We start from the raw sequence: 22,455 nt of genomic DNA, 5'->3' as shown, positions 1-22,455 counted from the left end.
ACTCATGCCTTTAATCCCAGCACTTTGGGAGGCCAAGACGGGCAGATCACCTGAGGTCAAGAGTTTGAGACCAGCCTGGCCAACATGGCAAAAACCCATCTCTGCTAAAAATACAAAAATTAGCCAAACATAGTGGTACATGCCTGTAATCCCAGCTACTCAGGAGGCTGAGACAAGAGGATGGCTTGAACCCGGGAGGCAGAGGTTTCAGGGAGCTGAGATCAAGCCATTGCACTCCAGCCTGGGTGATAGAGCAAGACTCCATCTCAAAAAAAAAAAAAAATCAACATGTGGAAAAGACACAAGGTAAGAAGTCCAGGAGAAACCTGGTGCAAGCTTCCAGTGTCCTCTCCCAGGAAAGTCACACAGATGCAGTTCATTCTCCCAGCAATGACTTACGACAACGCATGTGAAGTGTTGTCAGCCAGGGAAGCTCACCAGAGCTTTGGTGTTCAGGGTGTGTATTGGGGGATCATTCACATAGGTATGCAATGTCTACATGGTTGACCTCAGTTGCTCAGACTATAGGACCCCAGGGCAAAAATATGATTACTGGGTCAGGCACAGTGGCTCACACCTGTAATCGCAGCACTTTGGGAGGCCAAGGCAGGCAGATCACGAGGTCAGGAGATCAAGACCATCCTGACCAACATGGTGAAACCCCATCTCTACTAAAAATACAAAAATTAGCCAGGTGTGGTGGTGCACGCCTGTCGTCCCAGCTACGCAGGAGGCTGAGGCAGGAGAATTGCTTGAACCTGGCAGGCAGAGGTTGCAGTGAACCCAGATCACACCACTGCACTCCAGCCTGGTGACAGAGCGAGACTCTGTCTTAAAAAAAAAAAAAAAAAACCATGATTACTATAAACCACATCATGAATGACTACTATTAAAAAGTCAAAAAATAACAGATGCTGGTGAGGTAGCAGAAAAAAAGGAACACACACTGTTGGTGGGGTTGTAAATTGGTTCAACCATTGTGGAAAGCAGCATGGCAATTTCTCAAAGAGCTGAAAACAGGACTACCATTCAACCCAGCAATCCTGTTACTGGGTATATACCCAAAGGAATATAAATCATTCTATCATAAAGACACATGCACATGTATGTTCACTGCAGCACTATTCACAATAGCAGAGACATAGAATCAACCTAAATGACCATCAATGGTAGACTGAATAAAGAAAATGTGGTACATATGGAATACATACACCATGGAATACTATGCAGCCATAAAAAAGAATGAGATCATGTCCTTTGCAGGAACATGGATGGAGCTGGAGGCCATTATCCTTAGCAAACTAACACAGGAACAGAAAACCAAATACTCGTGTTCTCACTTATAAGTGGGAGCTACATGAGGAGAACATATGGACACAAAGAGGGGAACAACAGACACTGGGGCCTATCGGACGGTGGAGAGTGGGAGGAGGGAGAGGACCAGGAAAAATAACTAATGGGTACTAGGCTTAATACCTGGGTGACAAAATAATCTGTACAAGAAACCCCCGCGACAGGGGTTTACCTATGTAACAAACCTGCACATGTATCTCTGAACTTAAAAAAGTTTTTTAAATCCCTTCATTAGTGTGAGCTCTCTGATCAAACTGGTACTGCATAGCACAAGCCCTCTGCATACAAAAACACTTTATTTTTTTTTAGATACGGGGTCTCACTTGTTGCTCAGGCTGGTCTTGAACTCCTGGCCTCCAGCAATCCTCCCACCTCAGCTTCCCAAAGCATTGGGATTACAGGTGTGAGACACCATGGCCCAAAAATCACTTCGTAAAGATTGTTGTAAAATACACAGAACATAAAATTTACCATCTTAGCCATTTTTAAATGTATATACAGTTCAGTAAAGTACAATCATATTGTGCAATCATCAACCACCATCCATCTCCAGAACTCTTTCCTCTTGCAACACTGAAACTCTTCACTCCTTAACCAACTCCCTATTCTCTCTCTCTCCTCTCCCCAGCTTCTGGTAACTTCCATTCTACTTTTTTTAGGGGAAAAAAATCATATGTCCAAACTCATCAAAGTGTATACATTTAATATGAGTAATTTTTGATACATTAAGTATACACCTCAATAAAGCTGAAAATAAAAAAGTCTAGCAGTCTATATTAGCAGTCTACATTAACAATCACATTAGCAGTCTGTATTAACAATCTACATTGGCAGTCTACATTAACAATCTACATTAGCCATCTATATTAGCAGTGTATATTAGCAGTCTACATTAGCAATCTACATTGGCAGTCTAACGGTCCCACACTACCACTGGGCTTGGTGCCTGTGTCTAGGATGCCCCAGTTCAAGGAGGGAGCCATAATCCCAGTGCAGGAAAGCGTCACTGTGAACTTTTTTTCTCGGTCCCAGGAGGAGGATCCCGTGCTGACTGTCATCACCTATGTGGGGCTGAGCGTCTCTCTGCTGTGCCTCCTCCTGGCAGCCCTCACCTTCCTTCTGTGTAAAGCCATCCAGAACACCAGCACCTCACTGCATCTGCAGCTCTCGCTCTGCCTCTTCCTGGCCCACCTCCTCTTCCTCGTGGGGATTGATCAAACTGAACCCAAGGTACTGACAGTGTCTCAGAGGATGCCCTTTCTGCCCCAAGGTACACTAAGCTCATGGAGCAATGCTGCACTAGATTCCTTAATAAAATGTCCTTGGGTCTGTAGAGGAGAAAAATATAATTTTCCCGCTACCCTTCTGAGGTCGTAGCTGGGACCCATATAACAAAAGACAGATAAGAGAAAAAGCAAACAGAAGTTCATTAACATATATGCATATTTCTTAAATACGTGGGAGATACCCAGGTAACGAGGCATTCTCAAAGAGGTAGTTTAGAACGACAGCGTTTTTGACAAAGAATGATAAATTTTTGGAGAAGGGAAAAAGATCTTGGGTCTCTAGGGGCACAAAGTATGGGAAGGCAAATATCTGGGAAATGAGTGATAGATAAAGGCTTACTAGTATCATTGGTTGTATTACTCCATTTTCAGGCTGCTGATAAAGATATACCCAAGACTGGGAAGAAAAAGAGGTTTAATTGGACTTGCAGTTCCACATGGCAGGGGAGGCCTCAGAATCATGGCAGGAGGCGAAAGGCACTTCTTACATGGTGGCTGCAAGAGAAAAAATGAGGAAGATCCAAAAGCGGAAACCCCTGATAAAACCATCAGATCTCGTGAGATTTATTTCCTACCACGAGAACAATATGGGGAAAACCGCCCCCATGATTCAAATTATCTCCCACCGGGTCCTTCCCACAACATTTGGGAATTATGGGAGTGCAATTCAAGATGAGATTTGGGTGGGGACACAGAGCCAAACCATATCATCGGTTTTGTAGATTCCTCCGGTGTTGGCTCCAGACCAATGAGGATCTAAAGTTGTCTTGGTGGCCGGGCACAGTGGCTCACACCTGTAATCCCAGCACTTTGGGGGACTGAGGTGGGCAGATCACCTGAGGTCAGGAGTTCAAGACCAGCCTGGTCAACATGGCAAAACTCCGTCTCTACTAAAAATACAAAATATTAGCCGAGCGTGGTGATGAGCACCTGTAATCCCAGCTACTTGGGAGGCTGAGGCAGGAGAATTGCTTGAACCCAGGAGGCAGAGGCTGTAGTGAGCCAAGATTGTGCCACTGCACTCCAGCCTGGGCAACAAGAGCAAAACTCCATCTTAAATAAATAAATAAATAAATAAATAAGTTGTCTTAGTGATCAACTTTTGTCCCCCCCATAGCAAGGGTAGGAGGGTAGAAGGAAGAGAATAGGTATGAGGAATGCCTTTGTAAATTAATGTCCTGGTATACTATTCAGCCTTCAGAAGAAGAAGGAAATCCTGCCATTTGTGATAACATGGATGAACCTGGAGAGTGTTAAGCTGAGTGAAATAAGCAAGGCACAGAAAGACAAACAGTGCATGATCTCACTTATGTGTGGAATCTAAAATAGCCAAACTCATAAAACCAAAGAGCGGAATGGTTGTTAGCAGAGACTAAGGCAGCAGGGAAGGGGTTTAGGGAGATGTTGGTCAAAGGATACCAAATTTCAGGTAGACGGGAAGAATAAATACAAGAGAGCTATTGTACATCATGACTATAGTCAATAACAATATATTCTATATTGAAAAATTGCTAACAAAGTAGATTTTAAGTGTTCTCACCCCCCAAAAAAGACAAGTACAAAAACGTATGTCCTGCTTTTATGCAAATAGGGGGAGGGCAGAGAGCTATTTTTGTATCTGCTTCTTCTCAACTGCCTTCAGTTTAAAATAATCCCTTGGGCCAGACACAGTGGCTGACAACTGTAATCCCAGCACACTGGGAGGCAATGGTGGAAAGATCACTTGAGGCCAGGCGTTTGAGGCCATCCTGGGCAATATAGTGAGACCTTGTCTCTACAAAAAAAAACAAAAAAAAAATAACAAAATTAGCTGGACACAGTGGTGCACGTCTGTAGTCCCAGCTGCTTGGGAGGCTGAGGCAGGAAGATTGCTTGAACCCAGGAGTTTGAGGCTGCAGTGAGCTATGATTGCAACCACTGTACTCCAGCCTGGGTGACAAAGCAAGACCCTGTCTCAGAAAAAAAGATCATAATCATAATAATAATCTCTTATACTAAAGTGAAACTTTTTTCTAAATTTTATTTTTAATTGAAAAATAATAATTGTATAAAATTATGGGGTACAATGTGAAGTTTCCATAGACATACACATTATGAAATGACCAAACCAGGATAATAAACATATCTATCACTTCCATACTTATCATTTCTTTGTGGTGAAAACATTTAAAATTCACTCTTTTAGGACTGGGGTGGCGGTTCATTCTTGTAATACCAGCACTTTAGGAGGCCAAGGCGGGAGGATCACTTCAGCCCAGGAGTTGGAGACTGGCCTGGGCAACACAGTGAGACCCCGTCTCTGCAAAAATTAGTGGATATGGTGGCACACACTTGTAGTCCCAGCTGCTGGGGAGGCTGAGGTGGGAGGATCACTTGAGCCTGAGAGTTCAAGGCTGCAGTGAGCTATGATTGTGCCACTGCACTCCAGCCTCGGTGACAGAGTGAGATCCTGTCTCAAAGAAATAAAATAGAACAAAATCCACTCTTTTAGCAACTTTGAAATTCATAATATATTAACTATAGTCACCATGCAGTACAGTAGGAGTAGAGAGTAGAATGGAGGTTCCCAGAGGTTGAGGGGGGAAGTGGATGAGGAAAGGAGACATAGCTCAAAGTATACAAAGTGTTAGTTTAAAAGGAGGGATAAATTCTGGTGATCTGTTGCAAAGTGGCATAGGTGGAGGTGGCACATTCTGCTACCCTTTCGGTCCCAAGGGCAGGTTGAAGGGATTGGTGCCCAGGTGGCCAAAGCTATCCTTGACTATCAACTATCTATTTTTTTAAATATAATTGAGATGGGGTCTCACTAAGTTGCCCAGGCTGGTCTCAAACTCCTGGGCTCAAGCAATCCTCCCACCTCAGCCTCCCAAAGTGCTGAGATTACAGACATGAGCCACTGCATCCAGTTCCCCTTTACTTTTAATGCCCTTGGTCTGATGTCAGGTGCTCTGGACCCAAAGCTAATGTCAAGGAGAGGTCCCAGGGCCATTCGCCACCCTGACAACCCCTTCAGGCATCCCTTTCTCCTCCCCCAGGTGCTGTGCTCCATCATCGCCGGTGCTTTGCACTATCTCTACCTGGCCGCCTTCACCTGGATGCTGCTGGAGGGCATGCACCTCTTCCTCACTGCACGGAACCTGACAGTGGTCAACTACTCAAGCATCAACAGACTCATGAAGTGGATCATGTTCCCAGTCGGCTATGGCGTTCCTGCTGTGACTGTGGCCATTTCTGCAGCCTCTTGGCCTCACCTTTATGGAACTGCTGATCGGTGAGCTTGAATCCCACCCTGTGTCATGGACAGTTTCCTAAGAAAGCTTTTGAGGGCGGCATTCATGATGATGGTGGGAATATACATAACCAATGCACTCTATGTCCTCCTTTATAACAGCTCTAACCTCTTTCCCAACAAGGCAGGGTGAGATGGTGGTAAGAGTTTGCAAGGTTCTGGAAGTCTTATACAACCAACAGGTTCATATGCCCACTGCACAGTAACGTACCAATCCACCAAGACAGCAGGGTTTGCAGCAGAGAAAGAGCTTAATGAGGCCAGCTGTGGTGGCTCACACCTGTAATCCCAACAATTTGGGAGGCCAAGATGGGAGGATCACTTGAGGCCAGGAGTTCAAGACCAGCCTGGGCAATATAGCAAGACCCTCATCTCTACAAGAAATTAGCTGAGCACAGTGGCTCACACCTGTAATCCCAGCACTTTGGGAAGCCCAGACAGGAGGATCACTTGAGTTCACAACTTCAAGACCAGCCTGGGCAACATAGCAAGACCTTGTGCCTACTAAAAATTTTAAAAAAAATAGCCAGGCATGGTGGTTCACACCTTTAGTCCCAGCTACTCAAGAAGCTGAGATGGAAGGATTGCTTGAGCCCAGGAGTTCAAGGCTGCAGTGAGCTATGCTCAGGCCACTACATTCCAGCCTGGGTGACAGATCAAGACCTTGCCTCAAAAAAAAAAAAAAAAAGAGCTTAATGATCTCAGGGCACCAAGCGAGGAGATGAGAGAAGACTCTCAAATCAATCTCAAGGAGTTCTGGACTGGGGCTTTTAAAGGGATCATGGAGGGTGTGGAGGCTGGAAAATGTGGGTCATTGATTGTTCACGGTACAGCAGACGAAATCATCAGGAGATGGAAACTGCCTTCTTTGGTGACTCAGCTCCTTCTGTGGTCCTTCAGAACAGCTGAAGCCAGTAGTTTCACTGGTACACAGGACCTGAAAGAATATCTCAAGGGGAAACTTAATTTTTTTTGTTTTTTTGTTTTGTTTTGTTTTATTGAGACAGAATTTCACTCTTGTTGCCCAGGCTGGAGTGCAATGGCATGGTCTTGGCTCACTGCAACCTCCACCTCCCGGGTTCAAGCGATTCTCCTGCCTCAGCCTCCCAAGTAACTGAGATTACAGGTGCCCACAACCACGCCCAGCTAATTTTTGTACTTTTAGTAAAGAAGGGGTTTCACCATGTTGACCAGGCTGGTCTTGAACTCCTGACCTCAGGTGATCCACCCACCTCGGCCTCCCAAAGTGCTGAGATTACAGGTGTGAGCCACCGCACCTGGCTGAAACTTCATGTTTCATAATATTTAAGTTGTTACCTATAGAGCAGTAAAGGGAAACTGTTATCTAGGATCTGTGTGATTCTAGGATAACAGGCACCAAACAGCTAGGAGGAAGCAGGTCAGAGAGCAAGCTGACCTGGCAGTGAATCCTGGATGTGCTGCAAGTTTGGCTTGTTTTCATTTCTCCCCCTTTTGTCTTCTCTGATTATTTTTATAAAGTTTATAGGGATGGCTTCAGAAGGAGAGGGTTTGGGGTGTTGTTCAAAAGACCATCAAGATGAATAAATAATAGAAAGAAGAGCTTTAAGGTCGGGCACGGTGACTCATGCCTGTAATCCCAGCACTTCGGGAGGCCAAGGCGGGAGAATCGTTTGAGGCCAGGAGTTCGGGACCAGCCTGGCCCACATGTGAAAACCCATCTCTACTAAAAATACAAAAATTAGCCAGGCGTGGTGGCACATACCTACTCAGGAAGCTGAAGCAGGAGAATCGCTTGAACCCGGGAGGTGGAAGTTGCAGTGAGCTGTGATTGTACCAACGCACCCCAACCTAAACGACAGAGTGAGACTCTGAAGAAAAAAGAAAAAGGAAAGAAAAAAGAAAAGAAAAGAAAGAAAGAGGAAGGAAAGGAGGAAAGAAAGAAGAAAGAAAGAAAGAAAGAAGGAAAGAAAGAGGAAGGAAGGAAGGAAGGAAGGAAAGAAAAAGAAAGAAAGAAAGATAGAAAAAGAAAGAGAGAGAAAGGAGAGCTTTATTGGCAATATTGGTTTGCAAACCAAAAAAAGAAAGTCTCCAGCATGAGCCAAAGGTGCTCCCTCTTTGAAAAGGGGAAGGACAAGTTAGGTTTTATGCCTCACTAGATCTGTATTACACAACAGAGTCATACACATTCAGGAGGTTTGGAAAAGCTGTACCTATTTAAGACGAGAGCAGAGTGCATGCACAATGGATAAACATATATATATAACATATATCCCATGTTCACTTTGGGGCAGGATTTTAGCATTAAAACAAGATGGAAAAGCCGGGCGCAGTGGCTCAAGCCTCTAATCCCAGCACGTTGGGAGGCTGAGGCGGGTGGATGACCTGAGGTCAGGAGTTCAAGACCAGCCTGGCCAACACAGTGAAACCCCCTCTCTACTAAAAAGACAAAAAATTAGCCGGGCGTGGTGGTGCGCACCTGTAATCTCAGCTACTTGGGAGGCTGAGGCAGGAGAATCACTTGAACCTGGGAGGTGGAGGTTGCAGTGAGCTGAGATTACGCCATTGCACTCTCCAGCCTGGGCAACAAGAGCGAAACTCTGTCTCAAAAAAAAAAAAAAAAAGGAAGACCAGGCATGGTGGTTCACGCCTGTAACCCCAGCACTTTGGGAAGCCAAGGAGGAAGGATTGCTTGAGCCCAGAACTTCAAGACCAGGCTGGGCAACATAGCAAAACCCCATCTCTACCCAAAAAAAAAAAAATTGTTTTAATTAGCTGGACACGGTGGTGCATGCCTGTAGTCCCAGCTACTCAGGAGGCTGGGGCGGGAGGATCGCTTGAGCACAGGAGTTCAAGGTTGCAGTAAGTTGTGATAGAGCAACTGCACCACAGCCTGAGTGACAGAGCAAGATCCAACTCTAAAAAATATATAAATAAAATAAAATAAACAATGAGGAGGAATGTGGCTCTACACCAAAAGTTGAACCAAAGGACACAAAGACAGTTTGTGCACAGCCTCTATAAACTAACTGAAACTGGCTTAAGATCCATAATTGCTTTGACTGGTTCCCTTTCCAGTCAGAGTTATAGCGGTCTGGATCGTGTATCAGAGGTAGGAGGGAACTGATGGCTCGTATTGTTATGGAGTTTAGCAAGCGTGGGTTTTCTTGTAGCCAGAGGAATCCAGACAGTTGCTTCACCAGCCAGGCCCTGAACCCCCGACCCATAGGTAACTTGGTTTCCTTAACCTTAGGATCCATCTTAGTGGATATAGAAGTGTCTGTTTCAATCTCTCGGATCACAAGAGTTAGATCCCAACTTTATTCTTACTGTAATTTGAGCTCTCCAGTCTCAGTCCCCTCATTAGCGAGATGAGAATAATAGTTGTCCCCATCGTTCCAACCTCACAGTGCTGGTGTGAAAATTCAACAGGACCGTGCTCCTAAAATGCTTAACAGGACGCTGTTCCTCCTAGCTGTTTGGTGCCTATTATCCTAAATCACACCACAGTTACTAAAAAGCTTAAATTCTATAAAAACCCTAAAAATCTGGTAATGTCACAAAGCTGTGTCCACCCCAGCCAACAGAGATCAATCTAACTATACTAAATCACATACTTAAATTACAAATTAAACTCTCTGTACACATACCAATTTAAATGTGTATCTCCAATTGTGTGTAATAGGTTCAATAAGGCTCTAAATGAAAATATATTTTGTATACTACTACTTCAAAATACCTTGAGCTATGAGTATTTTTTATGTTGCAGCATCCATTTTAATTTGAGCACGTAATTTGTTGTTTTCATTTTAATCATAAAAATAAGACAAGTTTGTTAAAATTTTTTCATAGTTTTTGAAATATATAAAGTATAAAGTGAAAGTGGCTGTCACATGATGTGTGGATCAAAGTTGCAATCAAAATGTGAAATCAAAGCTGATTGTTGGCCGGGCGTGGTGGCTCACACCTGTAATCCCAGCACTTTGGGAGGCCAAGGGGAGCAAATCACGTGAGGTCTGGAGTTCAAAACCAGCCTGGCCAACATGGCAAAACCCCATCTCTACTAAAAATGCAAAAATTAGCCGGGTGTGGTGGTGCACATCTGTAATCCCAGCTATTCAGGAGACTGAGGCAGGAGAATCACTTGAATCCAGGAGGCAGAGGTTGCAGTGAGCTGAGATCGCACCACTGCACTCCAACCTGGGCAACAGAGCAAGACCCTGTCTCAAAAAAAAAAAAAAAAGCTATTGTCATCAGCTGACTTTCTTTTTATTTTATTTATTTATTTTTTTATTTTTTATTTTTTTTTTTTTTGAGACGGAGTCTCAGTCTGTCGCCCAGGCTGGAGTGCAGTGGCGCGATCTTGGCTCACTGCAAGCTCCGCCTACCGAGTTCACGCCATTCTCCTGCCTCAGCCTCCCGAATAGCTGGAACTACAGGCGCCCGCCACCACACCCAGCTAATTTTTATATTTTTAGTAGAGATGAGGTTTCACCACGTTAGCCAGGATGGTCTCGAGCTCCTGACTTTGTGAGCCGCCCATCTCGGCCTCCCAAAGTGCTGGGATTACAGGCGTGAGCCACCGTGCCTGGCCTGTCATCAGCTGACTTTCAAGAGAAACTGGAAAAAATTCTCTGGTAGGAAAAGAGTCATTTTATGTTGATCTCACGCACTTTCTCTGATCTCTCTTTGTATCTCTTTTCCCATTGTTCCTAGATGCTGGCTTCACCTGGACCAGGGATTCATGTGGAGTTTCCTTGGCCCAGTCTGTGTCATTTTCTCTGTGAGTATGTGCCTTCGATGTTCCCAAACTAGGAAGAACCAAGAGAAGTGCTGGGTACAAGATGGTACAAGGGGCTTGCATTTCCACTGTTGGGTGGTTTGATTTTCCACCTGCTACCAATTCAGTCCCATGTACAAGAGGGTAGGACTCCTGTGTGCAATTTAAAGTGGACACCATACATTACTTTAACTTGCACTCTGCCTTGTTTGTGTTGGTCCTGCAGGCGAATTTAGTATTGTTTATCTTGGTCTTTTGGATTTTGAAAAGAAAACTTTCCTCCCTCAATAGTGAAGTGTCAACCATCCAGAACACAAGGTAGGATGTGACAAATGGTACTTCCTATTCCCTTTCCTTCTGCCAGTCCTTCCTACATATCCATACACACGTACATTCAACAGCCATGCTCCCAGGACTAGCAAGACCACTGTAATCTTCCACCATCACAATTAATGAGAACCTGAATTAGCTAGAATACAAGCTAAGCTGCTGTGATAAAGAAAAAATCTCAAAAAAAAAAAAAAAAGAATAAAATAGAAGTTTATTTCAGTCTCATGTTGCAACCCAGAAGTGACCAGTTCAGGGCTAATAAAGAAGCTCTGCTCCACACAGTGTTCCAGGGTCTCAGGTGCTTTCTGCTTTGTTGCTCCACCATCCTCTAGAAGGATGTTGCCCTTGTCAATATCCCATCCATGGGAAGGAGGTAATATAGGAGTTGCAGTTGCCACATTTGCTCATATCCCATTGGCTGATCTTGGTCACATGATAATACCCAGCTGCAAGGGAGGCTGGGAAATGTAGTCTCTACCCTGACCATGTGCCTTGTTTTAAAACTCAAAGGGGAAGAGATGTAACACTAAAAGGAAGATGAAAAGGGAGAAAAACATTCGTTTCTGCCACACTACACAAGATACACACAGGAGTATATTTTTTATCAAAAGCAACCAACTCAGATTTGCTAATCCAACAGTTACTAAGAAGCTTAAATTATATAGAAACCCTAAAAATGAATCTGGTAATGTCACAAAGCTATGTCCACCCCAGCCAATAGAGATCAATCTAGCTATATTAAATTGCATGCTTAAATTACAAATTAAACTCTCTGTACACATACCAATTTAAATGTTTATCTCCAATTGTGTGTGATAGGTTCAATAAGAATCTAGATTAAAAGATATTTTGTATAATATTTCAAAATATCTTGAGGTATGAGTATTTTTATGTTGCAGCATCCATTTTAATTTGAGCATGTAATTTGTTGTTTTCATTTTAATCATAAAAATAAGACAAGTTTGTTACATTTTTTCATAGTCTTTTGAAATATATACAGTAAAAAATGAAAATGGCTGTCCCTTTTCCTGCTACTTCCACTTCCCAGGAAGCCAGAATTAACAGCCTGTATGATGTATGAGATAAAATATGACATTTTCCCAGAGCTTTCTCTGTGCACTTTTAAGTAGAACAGACTGACACACACACAATAGGATCACACTATACAAACTGTTCCTCAATTAGCTTTCCTCACTGATGTAATATCCTTAATAATTAGGGATATATATAATGTATATATGCATGTAATATAGATATTATATGTGTATGTACACACATATAGATACACATATAATATATTCTATACATATATAACAATGTATATTTTTATATACACTATCACTATATATTGTGATTATATGTTGTGACAGTGTATATAAAATATATATGTACATATATATATTGTGTGTGTATATATGCCATAAATACTATAAATAGGATGGCCTCATATCTCAGCTTACCTGGAACAGTCTCAGTTTATGTCTGTCGACACAATGTAATTATTAATAGTATCCCTTTCATTTTTATTATTATTTTTATTCTTATTGATACATAATATTTATATACATTTACAAAGTCCCTTTTGTGATATTTTGATTCATGCATAAAATGTGCAATGATCAAATCAGGGTATTTAAGGTATTCATCACCTCAAACATTTATCATTTCTTTCTGTTAGGAACAATACACCTCCTTTTGATCACAAAAGCCTTCCTGTTTGAATAACAAATTATATGACCCCAGCAGGGTGGGGTGGCTCACACCTGTAATCCCAACACTTTGGGAGGCCGAGGCAGGTGGATCATTTGAGGTCAGTCGTTCGAGACCAGCCTGGCCAACATGGTGAAACCCCGTCTCTACTAAAACTACAAAAATTAGCTGGGTGTGGTGACGAGCCTGTAATCCCAGCTACTCGGGAGGCTGAGGCTGGAGAATCGCTTGAACCCATGAGCTGAGATCACACCACTGCACTCCAGCCTGGGCAACAGAGCGAGACTCCGTCTCAACAAAAAAAATTATATGACCCCTGTCTATAAATGATAAGAGTGAGAGAGAGAGAAAGCACCCAGGTTTTAAAATGCCTTATGTATGTCTGGTACTAACTTTGTCCCATACATTGTCCTAAATACTTTCCCATTAAAGTCTCACATAATCTTTATAGCAACCCCATGAAATAGGACAATTATTAAGATAAGGGAACTGAGGCTGGGTGCAGTGGTTCACGCCTTTAATCCCAATTCTTTGGGAGGCCAAGATGGGTGGATCTCTTGAGGTCAGGAGTTCAAGACCAGCCTGGTCAACATGGCGAAATCCCATCTCCACTAAAAATACAAAAATTAGCAGGGCATGATGGTGCATGCCTGTAGTTAGTCCCAGCTACTGGGGAGGCTGAGGCAGGAGAATCACTTGAACCCTGGAGGCGGAGGTTGCAGTGAGTCGAGATCATGTCATTGTGCTCCAGCCTGGGCAACAGAGCAAGATTCCATCTCAAAAATAAAATAAAATAAAATAAAATAAGTTGAGGGAGCTGAGTTGCAAGAAGGTAAAGCAGCTTTCACAAGATCACACAGGTAGCCAGTGCTGGCTTCCATTTAAACTCAGGTAGTCTAGCTCCAGAGTTCTCACTATTAACAGCTAACTAGAGGGGTGTTCGTGCTCATTATTAGTTTTTTGACATCCTAATCTCTGACTTCCTCCTCCCAGGATGCTGGCTTTCAAAGCAACAGCTCAGCTCTTCATCCTGGGCTGCACATGGTGTCTGGGCTTGCTACAGGTGGGTCCAGCTGCCCAGGTCATGGCCTACCTCTTCACCATCATCAACAGCCTCCAAGGCTTCTTCATCTTCTTGGTCTACTGCCTCCTCAGCCAGCAGGTAAACACTGACCCCTTTCTTTGTTACTTTAAGCTTAAGAAAATTTTGGAAATGGAGTTCAATGGGGATTTAAGTTGACTTTCTCCAAATGTTCCACATGAGATTATAATCCACCTGTAAACACTCTCTCTATTTTCTCTACTTTAAAAATGCTACTAGTTGTTAAGATACATCATTTATTAACACATTTCAGAATATAAATAATTGCTATGTCAAAAAAAAATCATGCCTTTTTCTCAGTTTTCCCACTCGTAATAGCCAGTTAATGCTGTGTAACAAACAACCTCAAAAAATCTCATTGGTTTAAACACAAATATTTGCTTTTCTTATTCTGGGGTCTACAGGTCTATTGGGGTTCACCTGATCTTAGCTGAGCTAAGCTTGCCTTTGCTCCAGGATGCAGATCAGGTTTAGGCCTGCTCCTTGTGACTCATCCTGAGGCTTAGGCAGAAGGGGGAGCAACTCCCCAGCAAATATTCTTCTCCTAACAACTGCTGAAATCACAAAGAGGCAGACCCTACTGGGCAAGGTCACTCAAGCCTGTGATTCTTCCTCCACTAATATCCCATTAGCCAAAGAAAGTCACACAGCCAAGCCCAAAGTCAATGGGAAAAGAACACTCAACCCACCAAGAGACTAAGACAGAGTGTAATACAACTACAAAGGAGTGAATCGTGGAGATCAACAATGCAGCTAACACACCACTTCACATGAATTATTTTTTTTCCAACTACTATTTTATTTACATTACTACCTTAAGTTACATGGAAAAAAACACCAAGCAGTTCTGCCCTATTTCAGAAAAAGTTTCCAATCGGCAGGGTGCGGTGGCTCACGCCTGTAATCCCAGCACTTTGGGAGGCCGACACAGGGGGATCACTTGTGCTCAGGAGTTCAAGACAAGCCTGACGAACATGGCGAAACCCCGTCTCTACTAAAAACTACAAAACAATTACCCGGGTATGATGGAGGCGACTGTAATCCCAGCTGCTCGGGAGGCTAGGCAGGATAATCACTTGAACCCAGGAGGCAGAGGCTGCAGTGAGCCGAGATCACACCACTGCACTCCAGCCTGGGCAACAGAGCAAGACTCCCTCTCAAAAAAAAAAGAGAAAAAGAAAAAGCTTCCAGTCAATACCAATTATATAGTGCCGGGATTACAGGTGTAAGCCACCATGCTGGACTGATTTATCTCTTTTTCTTCAAGACATATCAGATGGTACCTGCCCCTCAAAGCCGTCACTGTCCCAAACTAGGTCACATTCCAGGATCACACAGCCTTCCTTGTAACACTGGCTGTCTTCAGGGGCAAACTCATAGATCCATCCCAGTCTGCTATTGCAGTTTTTGCAACTCACATCTCAAACCATGCAACAGCAGTGGGCATGATGAGGTCTTGAACTTCACTGTACTGCAGGTTAACTGCCTTGTTAAAGAGAAACTGGGGCCAGGCACAGTGACTCATGCCCATAATTCCAGTACTTCAGGAGGCTGAGGCGGGAGGCAGAACTCATCTCCACTTGGTTCACAGCCACCACTAGCAGAGTGTGTGTTTCATCATCATCATCATCATCATTTTTTTTTATTATTATTATTTTTTGAGATGGAGTCTTGCTCTGTCACCCAGGCTGGAGTACAGTAGCTCGATCTCGGCTCACTGCAACCTCTGCCTCCCAGGTTCAAGCGATTCTTCTGCCTCAGCCTCCCGAGTACCTGGGACTACAGGCGCATGCCACCATGCCTGGCTAATTTTTTTTTTTTTTTGTATTTTTAGTAGAGATGGGGTTTCACATGAGCATACGAAAAACACTTATATGTAGTCTTCCCTTAGTTTATCTCAGTTTTTGAGGCATATCATAGCATCCAGTTTTTGTTTGCTATCCATTTTTTTGTTGTTTTTTGTTTGAGACAGAGTTTGGCTCTTGTTCCCCAGGCTGGAGTGCAATGGCACGACCTCAACCCACCGCAACCTCTGCCTCCCGGGTTCAAGTGATTATCCTGCCTCAGCCTCCTGAGTAGCTGGGATTACAGGTGCATGCCTCCACACCCAGCTAATTTTGTGTTTTTAATAGAGACGGGGTTTCTCCATGTTGGTCAGGCTGGTCTCGAACTCCCGACCTCAGGTGATCTGCCTGCCTCAGCCTCCCAAAGTGCTGGGATTACAGGCGTGAGCCATCGTGCCTGGCCTAGCATCCAGTTTTTAAAGATATATATAGTTTTATTTTATATGGCTACTAAATTCAAAACACTTTATTTGTCTGCAACTGAACAGTAGTGTGTGTCCTCCAAGAAGATCCCTTACTAAGGGGTGCTCAGGGATAATCTGGACTGCACGCTGTCTCCAGAATGGAACCCAGCCAAGCACGGTGGCTCATGCCTGTAATCCCAGCACTTTGGGAGGCTGAGGCAGGCGGATCATCTGAGGTCAGGAGTTCAAGACCAGCCTGGCCAACATGGTGAAAGCCCGTCTCTACTAAACAATACAAACATTAGCCGAGAGTGGTGGCACCTGCCTGTAATCCCAGCTACTAGGGAGGCTGAGGCTAGAGAATCACTTTAACCTGGCAGGCAGAGGTTGCAGTGAGCTGAGATCACACCATTGCATTCCAGCCTGAGCAACAGAGCGAGACTCCATCTCAAAAAAAAACAAAAGAAACTACCCCAGAGGGTTTCATTTTGTTTATATAACAACTATAAGCACTCATTGTTTGTGTTATTGTTATGTATTTATTTATGTGTAGGTATGGGTGTTTACGGCATATCAGAATGGTTCTTACCAGGAGCAATTGTGTTCCCACGATGGGACAGTTAGCAATGTCTGGGGAAATGCTTGTCATAACTGGGGTGGGGGTTTCTACTGGCATCTAGTTGGTGGAGGTCAGGGATGCTGCTAAATATCCTAAACAATGCACACAGGACAGCCCTCTCCAGCAAAACATGATCCAACCCAAGATGTCAACAGTGCCAAGGTTAGGATATCACGGTGTGGCAGATGCTGTCCACGGCCCTCTCATATCCCTTTGGCTTCTGTCTCTACATGCCTGGAGTTGCTTGTTGCAAACACCCATGACTGTGCCTGAAGGCTTTGTACTGCCCACAGGACATGCCTGGCCCATGCACAGGGCAAACTGGTGATGCCAAAGAGTAATGGCCCTTGAGACCGGCCATCAACCCATGACTGATGGGAGCTGGTGGATAAATACCCCAGCTCCCTCCTCCTTCAGGCAAGTTGACTCTAAGGTAGTTCCATGCTCTACCCCAGAGCTCCTGAATGGGGCTGAGCCCCAGATTCCCACAATGGAAATAACCTTAATTATGCATTCTTTACCAGCTGCCTTCTCTTCCCTGTCCTGCTTCCTCATTGCCCTACTGGTGCTTCTTGGGATCACCCCTCAAATAAACTCCTTACACTTCAACCCTTGTTGCAGGGTCTGTTTCTGAGGTGCCCAAAACCAAGACACATTGAAGGGTACTACCAAAATATTATTGGTGATTTTCACCAGATTGAGGAATTATATGTAACTTCTATTTTCTTCCTTTTGCATATGTATATCTTATACATTTTATATTTTTTCTTTTCTTTTCTTTTGTTTTTTTGAGATGCAGTGTCGCTCTGTCTCCCAGGCTGGAGTGCAGTGCCGTGATCTCAGCTCACTGCAACCTCCGCCTCCCAGGTTCAAGCAATTCTCCTGCCTCAGCCTCTGGAGTAGCTGGGATTACAGTCATGAGCCACCACTCCCATCTAATTATTTTGTATTTTTAGTAGAGACAGGGTTTCACCGTGTTAGCCAGAATGGTCTCAATCTCCTGACCTCATGATCCGCCCGCCTTGGCCTCCCAAAGTGCTGGGATTACAGGTGTGAGCCACCACACCTGGCCATAAATTTTCTACAACAATTATATACCCTGTAATGGAAAACTTTTATTGTGGTAAAACATATATGATATAAAATTTACCTTTTTAACCTTTTTTAAGTGTACCGTTAGTAGCATCACATTCGCAATGTCATGCAACCGTCACCAACATCCATCTCCGGAACTTTATTCATCTTCCCAAACTGAAACTCCATCCCCATTAAACACTAACTCACCACTCTCCTTCCCCCCAGGCCCTGGAAACCGCTATTCTACTTTATGTCTATATGGATTTGACTATTTTAGGTACCTCATATAAGTAGAATCACACAGTATGTGCCTTTTCATGACCAGCTTATTTCGCTTAGCCTGATGTCCTCAAGGTTCATCCGTGTGGTAGCATATGTGTCAGAATCTCCTTCCTTTATAAGACTGAATAATATTCCATTGTACGAATAGACCATGTTTTGTGAAAATAAATAAATAATAATACATCTCTATCCTCTTCCTGACTCACCGACCTTTCTGCTGTTCACCAATGTTAGCAAAACCCATCCAGGTATTTCCTTTGATGTTCCAGGTCCAGAAACAATATCAAAAGTGGTTTAGAGAGATCGTAAAATCAAAATCTGAGTCTGAGACATACACACTTTCCAGCAAGATGGGTCCTGACTCAAAACCCAGTGAGGTAAGTGAACATCTGAATTGTTCTAATGTTTTACATACTCCTCTCTTGACACTGCAAACTTCCTCTAGTTTGGGGTTTTTTTGTTTGTTTGTTTTTGTTTTTGTTTTTTAAGTTCTGAGCTTACATGTGCAGGTTTGTTACATAGGTAAACGTGTGCCATGGTGGTTTGCTGCACCTATCAACCCATCACCTAGGTATTAAGCCCAGCATTGGCTGGGCATGGTGGCTCATGCCTGTAATCCCAGCATTTTGGGAGGCCGAGGTGGGTGCATCACCTGAGGTCAGGAGTTCAAGACCAGCCTGACCAACATGGTGAAACCCCATCTCTACTAAAAATACAAAAATTAGCCGGGTGTGGTGGTATGCACCTGTAGTCCCAGCTACTGGGGAGGCTGAGACAGGAAAATCACTTGAACCTGAGAGGCGGAGGTTGCAGTGAGCCAAGATCGCACCATTGCACTCCAGCCTGGGTGACAGAGCAAGATTCTGTCTAAAAAACAAACAAACAAACAAACAAAAAACAGCACACATCGGCTCTTTTCCCTAATGCTCTCCCCCCTCCAACCTCCCCTAACAGGCCCCAGTGAGTGTTGTTCCCCTCCCTGTGTCCATGAGCTCTCATTGTTCAGCTCCCACTTACAAGTGAGAACATGCAGTGTTTGATGTTCTGCTCCTAAGTTCGTTTATTGAGCTTCCTCTAGTTTTTAATTTATATTTTCCTTTTTTTTTTTTTTTTTAAGAGACAGGGTCTTGCTCTGTCACCCAGGCTGGAGTGCAGTGGCATGATCATAGCTCACTGCGGTTTCAACCTCCTGGGCTCAAGCAATCCTCCCATCTCAGCTTCCCGAGTAGCTGAGACTACAGGTGTGCACCACCATGCCCTACTAATTTTTTTATAGAGAGAGAGATGGAGTCTCCCTATGTTGCCCAGGCTGGTCTTGATCTCCCAGCTCAAGCAGTCCTACCACCTCAGCCTCCCAAAGTGCTGAAATTACAGGTATGAGCCACCACACCCGGCCTATATTTTCCTTTTTCAAAGATATGCTCATGTTATTCAATTTCCACAATGTAAAATAATAATAATAAAAAGGAAGCCACAGGCCGGGCACAGTGGCTCACGCCTATAATCCCAACACTTTGGGAGGCCGAGGTGGGCAGATCACCTGAGGTTGGGAGTTCGAGACCAGCCTGACCAACATGGAGAAACCCCATCTCTACTAAAAATACAAAATTAGCTGGGCATGGTGGCACATGCCTGTAATCCCAGCTACTCGGGAGGCTGAAGCAGAAGAATCGGTTGAATCCGGGAGGCAGAGGTTGCAGTGAGCCGAGCTCGTGCCATTGCACTCCAGCCTGGGCAACAAGAGCGAAACCCTGTCTCAAAAAAAAAAAAAAAAAAAAAAAAGGAAGCCAGATGTGGTGGCGCTGTAGTCCTAGCTACTTGGGAGGCTGAGATGGGGGGATCGCTTGAGCCCAGGAGTTTGACACCAGCCTGGGAAACATAGGGTAGCTTTGAGGAGCTAGTCTTAGTACAGACTTGTTTCCTGGAGGGTATGAGGAAGAGTCCTTTTCCTGATAACCTGGTTTGAGTTCCTCATTCTTGTTATATTGTTCCTCAGTGACTCCTCTCTGCTCACTAACAGCACTTAAGCTGGTTTTCATATGTATTCTTGCTGTGTGAAGATGTATGGGTAAAACATATCACCAGAACCAATGCAATCTAACACAGACTCCCACTGGGGGAAATTTACAAGCATAGGCATAGCAGAGTGATCATCTTCCCCCAAATGCCCACTGTCCATAAAGATGTGGATGTGGGCCCACAGAGTGACGGTACGCCATGGAACAGGCTCCAGGGGAGGGATTCTGCCCCAGCTGCTCTGCATAATTGCAGAGGATGGGTGCAGGGAATCATGGGACCTTTCTAGGGGAGGAAATAGCCCTGTTAGAAAGATGATACTTCTGGAATCTGGTTGCTGGTATTCTGTTCTTCCATTGCACTAACTCAGGCTCAGTGCACCACAGAATGAGCTTTCTGCACTATGTGACATTTCGTTCCATATTTGGCTTTTTGAATAAATGACAGAATAGACGTCTAAAGAGAGGCTGGGCATGGTGGCTCACACCTGTAATCCCAACACTTTGGGAGGCCAAGGTGGGAGGATCACTTGAGTCCAGGAGTTTGAGACCAGCCTGGGCAACATAGTGAGAACCTGTCTCTTCTTTTCTTTTCACTTTTTTTTTTTTCTTTGAGACAGAGTCTCACTCTATCACCCAGGCTAGAGTACAGTGGCGCAATCTCGGCTCACTGCAACCTCTGCCTCCTGGGTTCAAGCGATTCTCCTGCCTCAGCCTCCCCAGTAGCTGGGATTACATGTGCCCGCCACCACACCCGGCTAATTTTTTTGTATTTTTAGTAGAGATGGTGTTTCACCATGTTGGCCAGGCTGGTCTCGAACTCCTGACCTCAAGTGATCCACCCGCCTTGGCTTCTCAAAGTGCTGAGATTACAGGTGTGAGCCACTGGGCGTGGTGGCAGGTGCCTGTAATCCCAGCTACTCAGGAGACTGAGGCAAGAGAATCGCTTGAACCTGGGAGGCAAAGATTACGGTGAGCCGAGATCATGCCATTGCACTCCAGCCTGGGCGACAAGAATGAAACTCTGTCTCAAAAAAAATGTTTGATTAATATTAGGCTTAATTATTCTCAACAAGAGTAAAAGTGCCAACTGTTGACTGTGACCTATGAAAGGTTTCCCAGATAATCCAAAATAATTCCCAAAGCTGCCAGCATTCCAGTTACTGGTTCTCCACAATGAAATTAGGAAAATCATTTAACATTGTGGAAATTGAATAATATGAGTGTATCTTTGGAAGGGGAAAATATCAAATATAACCTGGGCAGTATAGTGAGACCCTGTCTCTGCAGAAACATCAAAGAATTAACCAGGTGTAGTGGTGCATGCCTGTAGCCTGTAGTTTCAGCTATTTGGGAGGCTGAGGCAGGAGCATTGCTTAAGCCCGGGAGGCAGAGGTTGCAATGAGCCAAGATCATGCCATTGCACTCCAGCCTGGGTGACAGAGCAAAACCCTGTCTCAAAAAATATATATATATATGAATATATATATTCATATATATTCATATATACTCATAAAATATTCATATATTCATATATACTCATAAAATATTCATATAATCATATATATGAATATACGTATATTCATATATTCATATGTATACGAATATACGTATATTCATGTATACGAATATACGTATATTCATATGTATACGAATATACCTATATTCATGTATACGAATATACGTATATTCATATGTATACGAATATACGTATATTCATATGTATACGAATATACGTATATTCATATGTATACGAATATACGTATATTCATATGTATACGAATATACGTATATTCATATGTATACGAATATACGTATATTCATATGTATACGAATATACATGTATATTCATATGTATACGAATATACATGTATATTCATATATACATGTATATATGAATCTCTCTTTAAGAAATACATTAGCTTTGGCCGGGCATGGTGGCTCATACCAGTAATCCCAGCACTTTGGGAGAACAAGGTAGGAGGATCGCTTGAGGTCAGGAGTTTGAGACCTGCCTGGGCAACAAAATAAGACCCCATCTCTACAGAAAAATCTCTATGCTTTTATTTTTTAGGCACAGAGTTTGAGTAAAAAGCTAATGAAACTCTTTCTCTATGGACACGTTTGACCTTGGGTTAACTTTCTAACTCTGTTCCCAAGAAACGTGATAAAGTTGGAAGATCAGATAGGTCGCCAGGCAATGTTGCCTATGGAAAAAGTCAAGCTTGACTTGTAAATTGCATCTAGATGGGAAATTCTATGAATGAACCGTAAATACCAGGAAGGAAGATGTAACTTTGAACTTCTTGCACACAACTCTTATAACTAGGCTAGGAAGCACTAACCTCATAGGCTTCTTCAGGAGATGTTGGTTCCTCTGTGGAG

The 22,455-nt window shown here is 43.7% G+C and overlaps 1 protein-coding gene across 2 annotated transcripts in view; it reads left to right on the top strand.

Moving 5' to 3' along the window:
* The window catches only part of ADGRE3 (adhesion G protein-coupled receptor E3), a 49,700-nt gene that overhangs the window by 19,486 nt on the left and 7,759 nt on the right, over positions 1-22,455 (top strand). For both annotated transcript variants that reach the window (XM_063599969.1, XM_063599968.1), the window contains 6 exons: positions 2,386-2,583; positions 5,675-5,910; positions 10,624-10,690; positions 10,914-11,005; positions 13,721-13,889; positions 18,325-18,432. In XM_063599969.1, coding sequence (XP_063456039.1) covers positions 2,386-2,583; positions 5,675-5,910; positions 10,624-10,690; positions 10,914-11,005; positions 13,721-13,889; positions 18,325-18,432 — 870 coding nt within the window. The remainder of the gene's footprint in view (positions 1-2,385; positions 2,584-5,674; positions 5,911-10,623; positions 10,691-10,913; positions 11,006-13,720; positions 13,890-18,324; positions 18,433-22,455) is intronic.

The sequence above is a fragment of the Pan paniscus genome, chromosome 20 (genome assembly GCF_029289425.2).
Source record: "Pan paniscus chromosome 20, NHGRI_mPanPan1-v2.0_pri, whole genome shotgun sequence".
Taxonomy (NCBI): Eukaryota; Metazoa; Chordata; class Mammalia; order Primates; family Hominidae; genus Pan; species Pan paniscus.
Note: the sequence above shows the minus strand (reverse complement) of the source record. Positions and strands in the feature narration are given on the sequence as shown.